The 15,935-nt window shown below is 42.0% G+C and overlaps 1 protein-coding gene across 1 annotated transcript; it reads left to right on the top strand.

The window, feature by feature from the left end:
• The first annotated feature begins 3,769 nt into the window (after positions 1–3,769).
• On the top strand, positions 3,770–5,827 carry vrtn (vertebrae development associated). The gene has a single exon (XM_036541614.1). The coding sequence runs from the start codon at positions 3,770–3,772 to the stop codon at positions 5,825–5,827; it is 2,058 nt and encodes a 685-aa protein (XP_036397507.1).
• The last annotated feature ends 10,108 nt before the right edge of the window (positions 5,828–15,935 follow it).

Below are 15,935 nucleotides of genomic sequence, written 5' to 3'. Positions count from 1 at the left end.
TGCAAACCAATGGGTAAAAACCAGAGTCTCTACTTGGTCCTGAAACAGATCTCACATATTTCTCCCTTGTTACTGTCCTATATATTTTTGATAAATTTTACTCAACGATGATTATTGGTGTGTGCATGCTAAATTAGACAAATCTGAGATTGGGGAGGTGGGTGGAACTGCATGAAGCAGTTAAACAGTATTCATGGCTTTACCTTGTACTCCTAGGTGGAGCCAGGAGCTCGGCACCAGGTTGTCTACGCGTCCAACTGTGAGCAAACTCCCAGCCTGAACATTTGGGACAAATGCAGAGATCCTGGTCTGTTAGAGGATGTGTGGGGGATGGTTGAGTATTCGGGATAACAGAAGCCGTGGGAGTGGGGGTGGGTAGTGGGACAACCAAGGGTGTGTACGTGTCAAGATGACCTGAGGAAAGGCTTTGATTTTGAACGGTCTGCAAAAGGCTGCCAGCTCAAAGGTGTTAGAAATAATACTCAGCAGAGACAACAAGATCAATGGCACTGTACCACACATCCCTCCACACCCTGTCTGGCCAAGTCTGTGCAAATCACATCCTCGGGCACTGAAACTCTTTCAGTGTTCGAAAGGCACAATCTTAGCCACTATTCAGAAAAAAAAAAAAAATCCCCAGTAGTGCTTGCCTCATTTCTCTAATGACAAACTGAAGCCTCTTGCATCCATTAAGAGAAATAACAACATTTGTTGACAATTTTCATTTCTATTCATGTATTTCAAGCAAAGCCCTTAAAAAAGTTTTCTGCATAAGCATGTCTGTTCTCCCATCTACTTGTGCAATATATGGAATTAGCACCTCGGACAAAGTGTTCTTGTAATGTATTACCGTAGCAAATGACTGCTAGTTTGGAAATTTATTTTCAAATTTTGCAAAATTTGGCTTACTTGCTTGCTTTCAGTCATATTTCGCTGTAGAAATGCCATACCTGCTTGTCACAATCATTAAAGGAAAAGACTGCATTCCATGCACTCTGATTCCCCCTTGAGTTTAGCATTAATTATTGGAATGGCTGGATAATGGGATCTACTTCCACATAAAAGCTTATATTTATATTAATTGAAAGCCTAATCATTGGATGAAGCTGCGTCTGCATTGCATGAGTTCAACTAAAATGTTGTTTTGTGCAGGGGTTCACACTTCAAACTTGATCCACTAACCACCGAAGTGCAAGCTCCAGAATATCTAATTATATAATACATTGTATTATCTATTTAATATCAAGTTAAATTGAACAATAAAGCAATAAAACAATTACATGTTAAAAAAAGTAATGAATGACTAAAATCTCTAGCGAAATCTTTCCTTCATGCAATTTATCCCATGGAGTCCTGTGGATACTCCCTCCCCCAGAGATGAGACCGTGGTTATCCCTTACCAAATGCGTTTTTCAAACGCAAATGTTTTAGAAAACACGGTTAAAGGGGGAACATACAAAAACCCAGACTCATTCAGAATAAAGTAAAACGAGTGAGCTGTGTTTGTAGGACAATTAATATGGCCTACGTAATATGCAGGTAACAATAAATGCGCAGATGAAATGCAATCAGGTTCACACGAATTAAATAGTTCTAAAAATTATCACACAAGAAAATGTATGAAGACCAAACTTTATAAATAAATGCCGTGGGCCTCAAAGGTCTGAAACCACATTAGACAGAAATAAAACAGCCTTCGAACCGTGCCCTGTGGTGTGTTTAAATACCGTTTTAGGTTTAAAAAGTGGGACGATACTAGTGAAGATGTTCGTTAAAAGCAATGTTTATAAAGTGTCACGACACAATAAATTTAATTCACACTTCACATTGAAATTGACCCTGGCTCTGAGAGGGGGTGTTTTCTATGGCAAGACACAAAAAGAACCTGGTGATTGACAATTTCCTGGAGGGAGGTCCCACTGACATCATTTCAAATCTCCCACTTGTGCGGTTTGGACTGTCCATAGCGTACCTTGACCGTACCTGTTTGCAAGCTACACACGTACAATGGATTTTCTCTGAAAATTACTGAAAAGGAAACGGTAACGCTGAGCTTTCTCGGTCATTCAAAGTTGATCTCAAAGTGAACAGAAAAGGACTCCTGAACATTTAAGGTGAGGGTCGCGCTTGCATTTTATTAAACGCCCCGCCGATGCGAAATAAACCCAAAGTTTTCAGAACGTAAACTGGCGTGTAAGTAGGTTGCATCAGTTATAGTAACGAGCGGATTTCTTGTGTATGAGCGCGTTCATTTGTTTGCTCCTTGTAATATCTGTTATTTCATTTTAATTCTTTTGCTTAGGCAGTAACCGTTGGCAACGTGTTGATTGCCGGCCAACAAGGCGCTTTTCCGTGGCTGAACGCTGAAACTTGCATGCAACTGCACGTACATTTCTGCGGCTTTGTGAAATGATAGTAAATCGTGGAAAAATACAGAAAAAAAAACAAACTACACAAAGTATATTTTTAAGTGTAAAAATATTTCGCGTTTGTTTGAAAGTGGGTGGAGAAAGGAAATGTGTTATGACTGGTATCTTTTTACAAACGGTAATCTTAATTCTGAAAATGGTCAGTAGTTATAGTTTGAGCTACAACTATTTGCCATTGCAGTTGTAGCTTCGGGCTAGCATAACCAGATAAACTCCGTACGAAGTTTGCCAAAAATGCGCAATTAACATAAAATTCTAGGCAGCTTGGCCAGGTACTTGCGAAGTTGTTGGGAAAACGCGCTTTCTGAACAATGTAGAAATTTCAGGAATTCAATGTGTGAGCTAGATGATTTGTCACAGGGTGACTTTCAGTATAGGGAAATCAGGTTTAGCCCGTAAATACTGGTTAAATTTATGTGGATGAAGATTCAGGAGGGGTTTTCTGACGGTCGACTTTTCTGAAACACTAGTGGGGGAAGCGCTTGATTGGACAAACCGAGATTAAAAAAAGAGTTTTAGGATTGGAAAATTCTACAGTTTTGTCCAGTTGAGTAGGTACTAAGTAATTGGCAAGCGGTTTTAAAATAAACTTGGTTGAATTGTAGGGGACTGTGGGATGTATGCTTATTGCAATTTTAGTGCTCATGTGTTGTATTGGTCTGGTCACCACAATGGATTGCAGATTTGGGGGTGAATTCTATTTCAATTCAGTCAGCTCAGGGAAGTGATTGATGTTCACTTAAAAATTGGCAATCATCAAAGAAATTGTGAGAATTTGTGAGTTTTAATTCATGAATTGAATTTCAATCTACTGAAGTCAGTTGAGTTGACTAAATTGAAAGGGAACTGACCCTCACTATTATTGATTGATTATGGTTTCAAGAACTTTTTAGGGTAAGAGTTATTTTCTTTTCTGTTACATGTGAAGAGCCATGGCACATATTTGTATCACAAAGAACATTTCTGTAATACATACATGTGGACTGTCCTTTTAGACAAAGGGGTATACAGTATAACCTCTGATACGGTTTGACATCTCAGAATTGGACTACATCTTCTTCTAAGCAATTCATTATAGTAATAGTGTAGTGTATAATTTTCTGATTTTGTGAATTTTGATAATACAATATGTTGTCTTGTAGCTAGTGAAAGAAAAAGAAATCACTTGGTTAGTTTTGTTGTCTAACTTATTTGTGTTGGCTTGCTCATACATTCATGAAATTTTAAAGCAGTCCTATTTAAGTGTTCATAAATGTTAGCAACTCAACATTCACACATTGCTATTTTGTAGTGCTTGGTAAAAATATAAGTTCATTTTCTATGCTTTTCATGTTACAGGCATGATTCAGAGACAAGAGGTGGTACGCTCCGTCCTGGGGGAGTTGCAGGACGCAACAGAGTGTGTGGGTCTGGGCCCGCTAGTAAAGGTGGCCCTGGAAGTGGAGCAGGCCTTAGCCACTTTTCATCTCCCTACTTCCATCTGTGAGGAGTTCCAAACCAAAGTGGAAGTCGACCACGTAGCCCGTTGTCTCTACCCCGAGGATGCACCAGGTGACCTCCTCCCCCTGGCTTGCAAAGGGGAGGGAAACCTTCTGTTTGATGCTGCTAGTATGCTGCTTGTGGGGAGCACAGAGCTCAGCCTGGAGCTCCAGGTCAGGACTGTTGTGGAGATGCTGCTGTGGAAGAGGTACTACTTGAACGGGATGATTGACTCCAAAGTGATGCTCCAGGCAGCCCGGTTCTCACTCTGCACCGAGGAGTCAGCTGACATGCTCAACCTGCCCATGGCTGTGCTGGAGGCCATTTTTGATGCAGATGTCAAAGCCTCCTGTTTCCCAGGCTCCTATGCCAACATGTGGCATGTCTATGCTCTGGCCTCTGTCCTTCAGTGCAACATCTACTCCATCTATCCCATGTACAACCTGAAGATCCGGCCATACTTCAATCGCCTGATCCGCCCAAGGACCTGGCCACGTGACTCCAAGCCAATGACACTCCACATCATGTGGTCAGGTGAGCTGGAGTCTAAGTCTGTCTTTAAGCCCCACCACTTTGTTGCTTTGGTCCAAGCCTATGACCTTCCCATGGACAGTCCTGACAGTGAGCAGCAAGTTCTTCCATTAAAAACACTTCAGCTGTTGAACCAAGACCCTCAGCTCTGTTACTCCAGTCTCAAAGACAAGTACAACATCACAAAAAGCACCTTCTACCGATGGAGACGGCAAACCCAGGAGCACCGGAAGAAGGCTGCTGCCAGGTACGAGGCCAAACATTTCCTACAGGCTTGCTACACTGGAGGAAAACTCCTACCCCTCCATCAGTTCAAGGAGTTCTTCCCTGAAATTTCTCGCTCAACATACTATGCCTGGAAGCATGAGCTGCAAGCCTCTGGTGGTAATTTAACAGTGGTGTCCAATGGAGATGAAGCAGGATCCAGGGAGAGCTTTGAGCAGGACACATGGTTGTCACCTGAGGGTGAACTCCAGCATCAATATGATAGTGTTCCTAGCTTCCTTGTCCCCACTAATGAGAAGCTGGGTGTAGATCGAGCCCAGAATTTTGCTTTCATGCAAGAGGCGAAGAAGTGTTTACAGAGTTGTATTGCAGCAAACACCTCCTTCCCATATAGAAACTTCAAGAAAAGTTTTCCTGGTATCTCAAGGTCAACTTATTACAACTGGAGAAGAGAGGCTATGGTGGCTAACCCAGGTTATAAAGATTCATTTGGGAGCAGTGAAGATAGCTCAGATGCTGACAAGATTTTGAGTCCCACTGGAGTCTCACCCCCTGTGCAGCCAGAAGCTCATTGGGCAGCACCCAGGGTAAAGGTTTGTAGGCAGAACCACAAAGCATTCCGCCTCTCCTTCCTTCACAAGAAAAAACTGAGAGACGAGGCTAAGAAAATGGTTCAAAAGTCCAAAATATCCCTCTCCAAATTCAAACTACGATATCCCTGCCTGTCTTCTTGTTCCTATTGGTTTTGGAAGAAGGGTCTCAACCGAAAGCAAGAGCAGAAGAGGAAGGTGGTTGCAGAAACAGAATGGCCCAAGGTGTCAGAAAGTCCAAAGGAGTGCATGGTGGGAAGGATGGACCAGGATGCACTTCCTTTTCAGGAGAACATGAAAGACTTGAGTGATCAGACCTTGAGTCCCTATAACATCACCCTCTCTGGGTACACAGTCCCTGAGAAGCATATGCATGAGCAAGTGTTTGTCATGGATGTTGTGGCCCTAGCCAACTTCAAGGCCAAAGCTAAGCTATTCCTCCAGCAACGTTTTGAAGAAAAGTCCTTTCCCACCTTCAAAGAGTTCAGGTCTTACTTTCCACTCACCCCCCGGTCCACCTACTACATGTGGAAGAGGGCCTTGCATCATGGGCTACCATTAGTTCATGGCTGACCATCCCTGGGCAAAAAGGGGCTTGCTGCAACTTAGCATGCCATTTCACAGAATCGCTTGTGTCCACCGATATAAAAGACTTATGACACCAAATGTAAAAGACTTAAGTGCCATGTTTTTACTTCATCTTTGAAGTGAGCATTAGAAAACTGAGTATTTCAGTGGAGGACAACTGGATTTGTTTGGATCTGATATCCAGGTGAAGCCTAAAATCCAAATTGCAGTTACTGCATCTTAAGCATGTACTCTTCACCTCCTTTTCAGCCTTGGTGTCAAAGCATGGGTATTTGCATGCGTTTGAAATAAGACCAAAGGTCCCCAGATTCCAGTGAAGAGGTCCTGATGCCCTCCAGGTAAAAGGCAGTTTGAAACCAAGATAATGAAGTAAACAATGGCTCTTTGTTGGACATTTGGCTTTTCTTTTCTCTTGCTTTAATCCCCTTTGTCCTTTTCAAAGTGGTCATTTGGGAATGTCTTTTTTTTAATCCCAAACTTTTGCTTGTTTGTCATTCTGCTTGTTACTTTAAATCAAATATTTACTGCTGCATTGTAGTTTTTCAGCACAGATACATTTTACCCAGTTAGATCTGCTCTTTTAATTGAAATAGGTAAAGAGCTCCTGCTGTTTTGGAGTACATGTATTTTCTTGAGTTATTGCTCTGTTCACAGGCATTTGTTTTGGATTTGTGAATGTTACACACTTTGATTGTACTCCTCCTTACTGTTGATGAAATTGCTAAGGGTATTACTGCAGAATTCCTACAGAATTCAGCTTGCCAGAATGATAGTATGTATGTACATTTAAATTTATTCAAGGATAGTAGAATTTTGTTTTCCACCTTGGTTAGAAACTTATTCCTTGAGAAGCTAAGTCTTCCCATGAATTCCTTGTAGTGTGTGTTCTTTAGAGTACAAAGGATTTAAGGGTTGCAGACAGCACACTCTTTGTCAAAACAACTTTGCACAAGTAACATTAATGTCAGTGGAGTTTATATTTGTGTCCTGTATTTGCACTATCACAAAAGTTGCTTTAACGTTATGCAGATGTGTCAGGGTCTATAACTATTTTGCACTACATATCCATGCATTACTGGGAAATTGAAATTTGTAGAAAGAGCATGCTAGTGCTTTTTTTTGTTATAAAGATGGTTTGCAGCTTGTTTACAATTCCATGGTCATTTTTAAAGCAATATTTGTCCAAATCAGGGTTAATCAGTTTAGAAAAACTTATATTTTCTTGATATTTTTCACACTTTCTGCAGTTTTTATGTTTCATTAAGTTTGAGATATTGATAGGTTTATTTATTTGTTTGAAACCTTGAGAGTGAGGCCCTAGTTAAGACTAAAACAAAGTGATGGTCATATGGGGCCATATTTTATTTGTTGTACATCCTTTTTCTCATTTTGGTTGTTGATGAAATTATTACCTGCATCTCCTAGTATAACAAATGGTATCTTTGCTTTAGAGATTGGTTAATGTTTGTAACCCTGTCATTGTATCAGCCATGTTTTTTGAATGACTATTTTTGTCTCATTGTATATAATTTATTTTTCAATCAGGGTTTGTGTATGACAGGAAAGAGCAGGGTACATGAGTACAGTGGAATTGGGAAATGATTCTCAGTGCCAAGCAGGAAATCAATAAACCATCTGCTCAAATTCTCTTGTGCTTGCATGTTTTTAGCCAAACTTTCTTGCTCACACTTAATTTCCCAGCAGAATGTAAACAGTTTGGATTTTTGCTCACTTCACATCCTGATTAGTGCAATGGTAACCAATTAGTTTAAGATGAATTATACACTTCTAAGACTTATCTCAAAGAACAGATACAAATGTTCATTCCAGTGGTTTAACATTTGTCAGTAATAGGTGTTTTCATACTTGGATGAAAGGTACTCTTCTGCTTTCAGGTTGCATCAAACAGTTGTAGAGAGTATGAGTGGGCAGAATAGCTAGTTAGTTTCCACATAGGTGAAGGTTCTTTTAAACAGTCCATCTGCTCAAGTAAACTGTTACCATATCTAAACTCACTTGCAAGTATTAGAAGCATTGTTGCAATGCTACTATAAACACAAGCTCTCTGTAGAATCAGGAAAACTGTGAGACTGTGAGAAACAGTTTATGCTAAGCAGCTTTTAAAATAATTTTGGAAAATGGTTTATTCTATTAAACAGACATGTAGCACAGTTTCCATGCCTGCTTTTAGATCACAGGCGCTTGTAGGGGCCGCAGCTTGCCACTTTACCCCTCCTCTGTGCATGTTACATTACGTTATTGCCATTTGGCAGATGCTCTTATCCAAAGCAAATTAAAAATCTATCAGTTTTTATAGCTGGCTAATTACTGAGATAAATGTGGGTTAACCAGCATCCTTTCGGTTACGGGCCCTGCTCCTAACCCGTAAGCCGCATTGCTGCTGCTGTTATGAGAGGGAAGAAACACCCATACACTACTAGCCGTTTGGAATGTTTGCAGTAAAAGGGATTAGTATCAGTATTATAGTATTAAACACATTCTTTGTCTACTGATGTATGGCAAAACATTAAAATTCCCCATTTCATATTTGTGGATGAAACGTCTAAGGAATTAAACTGAGATGCATCTCTAGTCTGCAATCAGAAGGTTGCGAGTTCAAATGCTGGATGGAACAGTTATGTTGTGCCCTCAAACAAGATATAGCTCTTGAATTGTTTCAGAAAAAAAAAACATTCAGCAGTATGCAAGGGTAATACGTATAATGTTTTATTTATATGCCTGTGCACTTTTGTTCATTTGAAAAAACACAGTTGGAAGTGAGGGACTGAAGCCATATTAGCATATGAGAAATACAAGACGGAAAGGAGGGCGCTGCTGAAAAAGCCTAATGAATCTTACGTAATGGAACCCACTACGCCTATTACACAGAGGTGAAAATACATATTGCGATGACCTTGCTTCATATGCTAAGTGGAACGGGAGGCGTCATTATTAACAAGGGAGCTGATGCAACATTTTTGTGGAAAGGTTTTTTTTTTTTTTTTTTACCAAAATGTCTCAATGTTTCTATCGCTCTAGAAAATGGAATTATGGGATACCATAAACAAATTTACCCTGAAATTCTGATGGATTAAATGCGAATGATTTAATCAGAAAACGTAGTTTACGTCAAGAGCAATGAAAGAGCCACATTACAGTTGCAAAGTACAAGCAACGTAACTTATTTAGTAAATTACGTTTCATAATTTCATTAGGTACACGGCACCAAATTGAAGTTTGGGTTTTGGTTAGTGATGGTCATTGTTGGACACAGGTGGTGAATGTTAAATGTAGTTAAAAATCACAAATATCATATGAGGTCATGTTCGATCGGGTGCAGTAAGGGTGTCAGTATGGCAGACAGCTCACGGTCCATGAATTCGAAAGAATAACTTGAGGGTTTAAAACAGCGCAATGCTGCCTTTCTCAAGACAATTCTGGGCTGGATTTAGTAGATCCCGGTGACATCACAACTATTTGTAGCAGGTGTTGGAACTAGCAAGTGAATCAATTATGTATTTGCATACGTAGGAAATAATTTATGGTTTATGCATTACAGGGGTAACGAAGTTATTTGTTGCAATAGCATATGCTACAGTTTTTCACATGCCGCGCGTTGAACATTGTGCGTAGATGTGAAATGGCCACTAGAGGGAGATCATTAGCTTTCCATGTGGGCAGCATATTTTAAGAGGACTAGCCAAGTGCTGAAATTTCGACACAGGATCTATAAATAGGTAACGTAATAATTCCATGTCATGAAAAAGATGTTTCCTGTGCAAATCGTTCTGCGCTCTGCCTGCACGGATGTTGCGTACACGATGATGTTTAAAGGACATAGGCTTATTTCGTCCTCACATTCAAAGCAGTTAATTCATCAATGCCCTCATATTTTACTAACATTGCAATCAATTTGCATTCGAAAACTTGGCTTTGCTGGGCATATTTCACAAAATAATTTATCATCATTGTTGTCGATAAAGGGAAGAGTTGCGTTGGACTATCTCTAATACGTTACCGCTCTCTGTCAGTTCCAAGCTGTCGCAAAATAGCATTTTGTGCAGTGGATTTATGTGGCACCTGTCCTGCAGAGGCAGGCGCTGTTTAAGTGCGATCAGGTCAGAAAGAACGATCGATGCTGGAAGGCCTCCAGCCGGTCCACTGTGCCGACCTTAAAGCAGTGTGTCTCACCTGCTGGTAGTCCTGCCCAGCCAGCATAGCTTCAGGCTGTACAGGTGCAGAGCAGAAAAACAAGTCCAGGTTTCCAGAATGACAGCTGGTAATGTTTACTTCATGTGATGGATTTATAATTTGTTTGTGGTTTGATAAAAGCACTACTTGGAGTGTAATTCAAGGATTTGTTTAAAGCACCTTAAAGGACCTGTTTTGCCCAAAGATTGTAGATTTTTAGAAATGCTGTAAATCTCTGGCTTGTTTATTTGAATGACCTATGCGCTATTATAAGAAAGATCAGATGAATCCAAAAGTAGATATAAAATTTGGCGTGCCTGTCACTTTGAAAGCCATGAATGAGATTTAGATGCACACAGCAACATCCAATAGGTCACAGTCAGGTTTATGATATATTACATTTCATCCCAGGGACAGCTGATACAACAGACGTCTGAAACATAGAGCAATATTTTTCACTTGTCTTTGATGTTTATAATAGTGATTAACATTCCTCCCCATCTGTCTTTGGCTGGAGTCAAAGGTCAAAGTCACAACATTGGTGAATTGGCTGTTCAGTGTTAATGAGATGGATGCACTGGGAGAAAATCCAGCTATTAAAATAACTGCCTTAGGTTTAAGGCATCCTTATTACTATTCAAAGTCTGCTACCCCATGCTTCTGAGAGTGGACAAGGCTTAGGTCATCGTCTGCTGGAAGGTATCTGTCAAACCTCTGTTTTTTTCTGGTCCCGAAGTGAAAGCTACTGCTGTAATTATGCTTTCCCTCATTTCCTGTTTGCCAGACTTCTATAACCTGTGCTTGTTGCCAGCTGCTGCCACCTCCCTCGGCTCTGTTTGAACTGCGGCCGTGCTCATGCAGCCCGTCAACAGTTTGATTAAACAGAGGACGCAGAAGTGATGGCGAGTCAGATTAAACATGGTGCGCAGCGTAGGGGGAATAATGCAACTTCTAGCAAACAGCGCCTACAGCAAAATGGACTCCTTACGCTGCACTTCAGGGTGCATGCAGATGAGTGAGGGGGCTGGGAATCCTGCATGTGCTCAGAGCTTCTGTGTTTGCCAATACTGGAGTGTCAATAGTGTGGCTAGTATCGGGATTTGTGGGTATGATGGACAGACACTATTTGCTAGGTTTCCAGTATGTTTGTATATATCTGTTAATATATACCTACATATATATTGTCTGCCTAGGTATTGCTGTGAGCCAGTGCCTCCTTCTAGCTCATGTGTTGTATCTTCTGGTGTTGCTGCTCCATGCTATCACCGAATAATTGTGAGGATGCTCTCTGTTAACAAGATTCTGAGCTGGCAGTGGGAGTGACTTCATAATTTCACCATGGAGCATTTTCTACACAAGTGCCTCAGAAGAGACCCGGTTAATCTGGGTGTAATCCTCCAGGATGACTGAGTCGCCATCGATCTGACCCGCGAATGAAGTCCACAGTCATTAAGGTGTGTATTAGAGAGGCATGGTAGAGCTGTGCAGAAAGATGTCTTAGCTGCCCCCCTCCCTCCCCCCAACCCGCCACCACCAATCCTCTCGGCAGTGCTGTTATCAGCAGGCACTTACAGCCTCTGTGGTCCAACTCCAGTGCCATCATGCATTGTCACAGGTAAATATATGTCTCGTCCTGCATTCTTCTGAAATGACATTTGTGTGTGTGGGTGTGTGTGTGTATAATGGACTCCCTCTTATCCCCACCATGCTTGTATGAGATAGCCCTTAGCCACGGCTATAATTAAATGTGAGATGTGAGGCAATGATAGACAAATCAATGACAGGCCGAAAATCCAGCTATTTTTGAATAGACACTGCTGGGAAATTTTAGCCTCTCTCACCTCCATCACGCTGCTGATCGATAAATCATTATTTGCTGAGCCTGTTGTTGGAGGTGCTGGATTGGGTGGGACCTCTGAGATGCACTCCGCATCTCACGAGTGTGTAATCAGAGCTGGAACAATGTAATCCTCTCATTAGCCCGCTACATCGCCTCTCCCATTGCCCTTTGCCGGGACAGAAATGGACCCAATTATTTGCTTTGAATGAGAGTGCACAAGGAGGTTTACCAAACCTTGGTTAGCTCCCACTCCACCGCTAATCACTGCGGCTTACAGTGTGTAAACTGGAAAAAGCTGAGTGTTGCATGAAATCAGGAGCACTGTAGCTGTATTCATAAGTGTCACACCCAAAAGGAGATTCTGAGTTTTGTGGTTTTTATTTAATGGAGAGCAAATGTCTCATTCTTGTGTCCATGGTGCATAGACCCTGATACACAAACATTTACAGTTGATGTTCACTGAAAAAACTGTAGTTCTGAACAACTTCAACTGCATTTAGTGCTGCACACATAAATTACAATTACGTGTATTAAACCAGTAGGGGATATGCAGTATAGCAGTTTAGGTTTTTCTCCCTCCCTCCACCAAACCTTTCCAGGACATAATACATAACACCTGGCAAGAGATCATTTACAGTTATACATTGCACAGTTAATTTTTCAGGGTTTAAATCTAAATGTACCCTTCTTTACCCCCATACCCCCATACCTCCATGTGCTTTTGGGACATCGTATAGTTCTGATAAACTTCATCAGTCAATTATATCCCGTTCAAGTTATCTAACGGCTACTTTGTGTCTGTGAAACCTCTTGTCCGTGTTAATATAACTTAATGGGCTGGCAAGAGTAGTGTCTTTCCAAACCCCCTTAGGTCAGAAAACCGCCACCTGCATTTAGAGTCAGGAACCAGATAATTGAAACTAAGATGGCCGATCAAACCCTCCTGGGGCTTATCTCAAAGTGACACACAAATGAAGAATGGTGGCTCGAGATGCTACAAAAGTTAACCCTTTGTAGCTAGACGGGCTCGCTTAAGCTCCGTATCGAGGAAGAGGAGGGAAACAGATGGACAATATCCCGCCCGTTGCCTGGGTGAGATAAGACTGGGCCCCAAGATCTGTAGGCAGCGCCTTATCTGCTGTCAGGAAAACGTGTCCTGGCGGAAGCCGCTGTCTTGGTGAAGAGCATGTTGCTGTGCAACGAAGGTGTGAGGGCAGATAAGGATGCAGATGGAGAGGTTCAGTGATGTGTTGGTCCTGTTTTATCTTTCGAGTGAGGCTGCCGCTCTGCATGGAGGCTCGGAGTGCGGCCGCCGTGGAGAGATTGAGAGCTAAGGACAGGGAGACGTCTCACTCGCCTCTCGTGTCCTGGCTGTTTTCCATGCGGGGAAATTAAGGTTCAGGAAGGGCAGATTGTCTGGAAGCTCTGCAGAGCTGAAAATATGAGTAATTAGGAGCAGACAGCCTGTGTAGGCCTACCTGCTGCTATAAAACGATGCTTTCCTTTCACAGCAGTTAATGTAGGAATAATTGTTTTTTTTTGCAGCTTTTTCCCCCTTTATGCTATCCTGTTTTTTGGAATCCTGTTGTACATTAGGCTCCTCTCACTGCAGAAAGCCTCTGCACTCATACGGGAGTGATGAAGCGAGACCAATGCAATCCTCTGATAAACTCACAAGCAGCCAGCAGCCTATTTTTCGCACTGCGAGTCACATAGCGCGCTACAGTGAAGTGGGCGCTCGTTGGGGGATAGGCGCTACTCCAGCATCGTCGTCCGAGGAACTTGCAGGCACTTCCCAAGCCCTGGCCGATCTGCCCGCCCCTGTCTCCCAGGCCAGTGCCACCTTGCTGCGCTGTTGTGGAATCCGGGCCACTGTCAGCAAAGGAAAGGGGCAGCTTTGAACCCAGGCCTCAGGGCTCAGCTTGCACTCAAAGTGAGTCGCTGAGCCACTTGGGACCCCAGAGTAACTGGGTTTTTTCATTATGAAGATTTACTGTTTTTTTGTTGTCATGGCCAGAAATTAGAATGCATTTCAGAGTGCCCCTGATTAGTATTGATGTTGTAGAACTGGATAATATTGATGTGATTGTCTGAAGAAAAAGGTCATCCCCTATCAGCTTGATTGATTATTAGAAACATGTTGCATTATTGCTTTGTTACAACATGTTTCTCCCTTTATGTATTCAAATATGATTTTGGTGGACAATATCAATATTTATGCCTTGGACAAGTGTATAAATCTTTTTGTCCCAGGCGTGTCTATTTCAGTGGAGACCTGAAGTTGGGTCAGGGCCACCCTATGTCACTCCAGCAGTTTTCAGCTAACCTGAGTCAGCAGTTGCCATTTGCATTTAGTAATATCTGTTCAGGTGCACCCCAGTACCTTAATGATATGTGCTGCACTGCAGTGTAGCACATTAGTGGTGCTAAATGACAGCTGAGGTGAGATGGTGTGCAGTTCTGCAATGAACAGGATGGGGGCAATGCAGTGCAGGTGGTCCGGTCCAAGTGCAGAGGTTGTCTAGCCTGAGATTACTGTATTAATATCCTGGTACATTTGAGCGGTTTATTGACTTCCATGATAATCCTGCATTAATTAAATGGGTGCACCTACATTGCACACTAAAAAGACAGGATGAATATAATTCAATTTCTCTCTTAGGCCCTGGACAGACGATAGGCAGTAGCTCCTCTCTGCCTCCCCACAAGCCCTGTGCGCTGTGTCCCGCTTGTTCAGCAGCGATGAAGACTGCACCTATCAGTGAGGAATGGGAGATATCAGTATTCCTCTCTGTGTACTAATAATCTCCGTGTCTCCAGGGAAGAAGACAGAAGCAGCCCCCCCACCTCCCCCGTATCAAAGACAGCTAATTCATTTTTTGGCATTAGCTGATTAATGCACTGATTAATTGGTTCCATTTTGTTATGAAAGGCAGAGTTTTAATGGCGCCGCTCAGCGCATTAATACTTTTTTTTGGCATGCTTGTTATGCATTCTGCACCGGCTCCTCATTATCATCTGGCTGTCAATACTCTGCTTTTTTGGAAAAGCTATCAGTTATTTATTGTGCGTTATTGTTCCATCAGACTGAGGCTGGGTTTCTCCTTGAGCCAGCTGTAAGCCTTGCCCTCACGTCAGTGTGAAGTAAGATGCACAGAAAACTCAATTAAAATACTTTCTGCTCCGTATCTCAGGGAAACAAGATGAAGCACTGCCGTTCGCTCAGCTAAAAGCATGCCTGTAGTAGGCAGAAAAGTACACGACAATGTCAAATTGCGGTGTGCTTAAATGAAATTAAAGTCATGTTTAGTTCCTACATTTTTCCCCTCGATAACTCTGCCACAACAGTCTTTTCTTTGGCAATCAGCACCATCACCCAGAGCCCCATGCCCCCTTACATCCCTACACTGCTAATCCTAGGCCTCCTGCCTCCCCCTAATTATTGTTCTGCTCCTGACCCTCTGGTGTCCTCCCCCTCCCCCAGTCCCCCTGTCTCTGTCCCCTGATGTGAAAACCAACACCCCACTCATCCTCGTCTGGGTCCTCCCCCTCTTCTGGCTCCCTCTCCATTCCTGGTGCCACATTCTCAACTGGATGTTGAAGTGCATTGGCAATATAGGCTGTGTGTGGTCACTGACAGTGTGTTAAATCTGCATGTGATAAAAGATCTTTTGCTATTTCACAATTATTACCAGAGCTGGGGGGCATACAGACTCACTTATCAGGCTAGCCTCATCATCAGGAGCAGTTTCTAAAGGCGTTAAACATTATCACAGTGCTTAAATGTTGACAAAAAAACTCTTTGGTCTTTTTGATATGACTGCAATAATTTCACCAGCACACTTTGCTTGCATCACAGTGTTTTTTTTTTATCATTGCATTAATCTGTTTTAATGTTTAATTTTAAAGTGTTTGTTTTTTAATATGTAATATGAATACATAACTTTAATACTGTTGCACTAGATCACTTTTTACATCGTGTTGTGTTAAGTGCTCTTTGGCATTTTAATGTGAAGATGTATAGGGTGCAATACCAAATAAAAAATTATTTATTGATTACTC

Source organism: Megalops cyprinoides, chromosome 12 (genome assembly GCF_013368585.1).
Source record: "Megalops cyprinoides isolate fMegCyp1 chromosome 12, fMegCyp1.pri, whole genome shotgun sequence".
Taxonomy (NCBI): domain Eukaryota; kingdom Metazoa; phylum Chordata; class Actinopteri; order Elopiformes; family Megalopidae; genus Megalops; species Megalops cyprinoides.
This window is presented reverse-complemented; position numbering and strand designations above follow the sequence as displayed.

Excerpts from the sequence above, each read along its gene's own strand:
- vrtn (XM_036541614.1), top strand. The coding sequence starts at position 3,770 with ATGATTCAGAGACAAGAGGTGGTACGCTCCGTCCTGGGGGAGTTGCAG.